Source organism: Neltuma alba, unplaced genomic scaffold, assembly GCF_004799145.2.
Source record: "Neltuma alba isolate B1F8T4 unplaced genomic scaffold, ASM479914v2 tig00010776_pilon, whole genome shotgun sequence".
Lineage (NCBI taxonomy): Eukaryota > Viridiplantae > Streptophyta > Magnoliopsida > Fabales > Fabaceae > Neltuma > Neltuma alba.
The window spans coordinates 187837-189759 of NW_021635597.1; the positions used below are offsets into that span (position 1 = coordinate 187837).

The 1923-nt window shown below is 37.7% G+C and overlaps 1 protein-coding gene across 1 annotated transcript; it reads right to left on the minus strand.

Annotated features, from left to right (window-relative positions):
* Positions 1 to 685: 685 nt before the first annotated feature.
* LOC114758966 (rust resistance kinase Lr10-like) lies at positions 686 to 1661 on the minus strand. Its single transcript, XM_028948062.1, has one exon. The coding sequence runs from the start codon at positions 1659 to 1661 to the stop codon at positions 711 to 713; it is 951 nt and encodes a 316-aa protein (XP_028803895.1). The 3' UTR covers positions 686 to 710.
* Positions 1662 to 1923: the final 262 nt, after the last annotated feature.

Consider the following 1923-nt stretch of genomic DNA (forward strand, 5'->3'; position numbering starts at 1 on the left):
ACATGGCGGGAAAAAGGATCTGGAACAATGCTCTCGTTACCAGGTCATTTCAAGTGATTGCCAACGTAGAAGAACCTGATTAAACCCTATCTACGAATTGAACAGCTGTACGTTGCCGAGTCTGCCATCACCGCCCTGGAACAGGTGAGGCTGTTTTGCTGATTACTTTGTTCATTTCCATAGAGCTGATTTTGGTTTTTACCGTGAAAGGATTTGGGAACACTTCATAATGTCCGCAAATTAAGAAATGTGTGTAATGCATTGATCAATAACCTGGTGTGGGGGGCGGGATTCCTGGGGGGAGGAAATTCCTTTAATTTTGAATCGTACACTGCAAAACTAATGCGTGAAAATTTTCAAACCATAAGAAAATGATCTAGAGTTAGGTTGACAATATTTCTTAGATTAATACATATATATTTATATATAATGGCATAGATATATATCTAAAAGGCTAATTTTGGCTAATTTTGAAAACCGCATGTTCCATGAGGCAAGTTTTTTTTCCCCTTTTGGATACCCGCTGGCAAGGGGGAAAAAAAAAGATAAAGGTTTTTTGGATACAAAATGGCTCATGAGATGATGCACTACTTCATGTACATGGCAGGTCGATCGGTCAATGTAAATTCATGATAGATCATGCTTGTTTCTGACAAATATTATTTCATTTTGATAGTACATCTTACGCTAAAATCGAACTGTCTCTCGTACTATGCTGTGAAGATCTCTGAGGCGTCAACATGTCCTTGAAGCATCTCCACTACTCTGCCCATTGAGGGGCGATCACTTGGGCTCAGCTGTATGCAAGTAAAAGCAACTGTAATCATTTTCTGGGCTATCTTCTTCTCTTCTTCTGTGGCATTGCTTTTAAATATTGTTTCTTCAAACTGATCATGAACCCATTTCGCAAAGTAAGTCTGCCATGAATTCTGCACAATATCATAGTTCTTTCTTCTTCCTGCCATTTCCATCAGCATCATCCCAAAACTATAAACATCAGCCTTGTGTGAGATGCCTCCAATGTTTTTGTACAACAATTCAGGAGCCATGTATCCCATTGTTCCTCTAGCTGCAGTTAGAGACACAATACTTTTATCTGTTGGATATAGTTTTGCCAATCCAAAGTCTGAAATCTTGGGAGAAAAATTCTCATCAAGAAGAATATTGTGAGGTTTGATATCAAAATGTAGGATTTGCTTGTCATAACCTTGATGTAGGTACTCAATCCCACGAGCCACCCCTAAAGAAATCTCATTGATCTTCTCATAATTTATTGATGATTTTTCATGCTGAGAAAGTATGTATTTATCTAAAGATCCGTTTGGCATGAACTCATAAACAAGAGCTTGCTTTCTTCTCTCTGCACAAAATCCTATCAATTGCACCACATTTACATGACGAATAGTTCCAATGGTGGAAACTTCATTGATGAAATCATGCCCATCTGTTGTTGACTTGCCTAATAGCTTAACAGCCACATCACGCTTGCTTCGAAGCTTTCCTTTATATACAGAACCATAACCCCCTTCTCCTAACTTATGCTTGAAATTTTTGGTCATCCTTCTTATGTCAGAGTAAGAGTATTTGATAGGCACTAAATTGCTGTGACCTCGTAGGAAGTCCTCAATGTCATCGTACTCAGATAAATGCCTCCTTCTCATTTTATATATTAGAAACCCCACAAAAATTGGGAATCCCAAAGCAAATTTTGCTGCAAACCACAAGGCAACTGCGGGCAAAAAAAGAAAAAAAAAATTAAATGAAAAGAAAATGACGCAACATAAAACAAAATTTCCAGAGAATTTCAATTAATTTCACTTGCATAAATGTCAGCGTTGTCAATGCTTTCCCCTCCCAAACATTGAAAGGGAAATTTCTTACTAATGGTAGTAAATGTTTAAACAATTTCATGAAGGGTTAGGC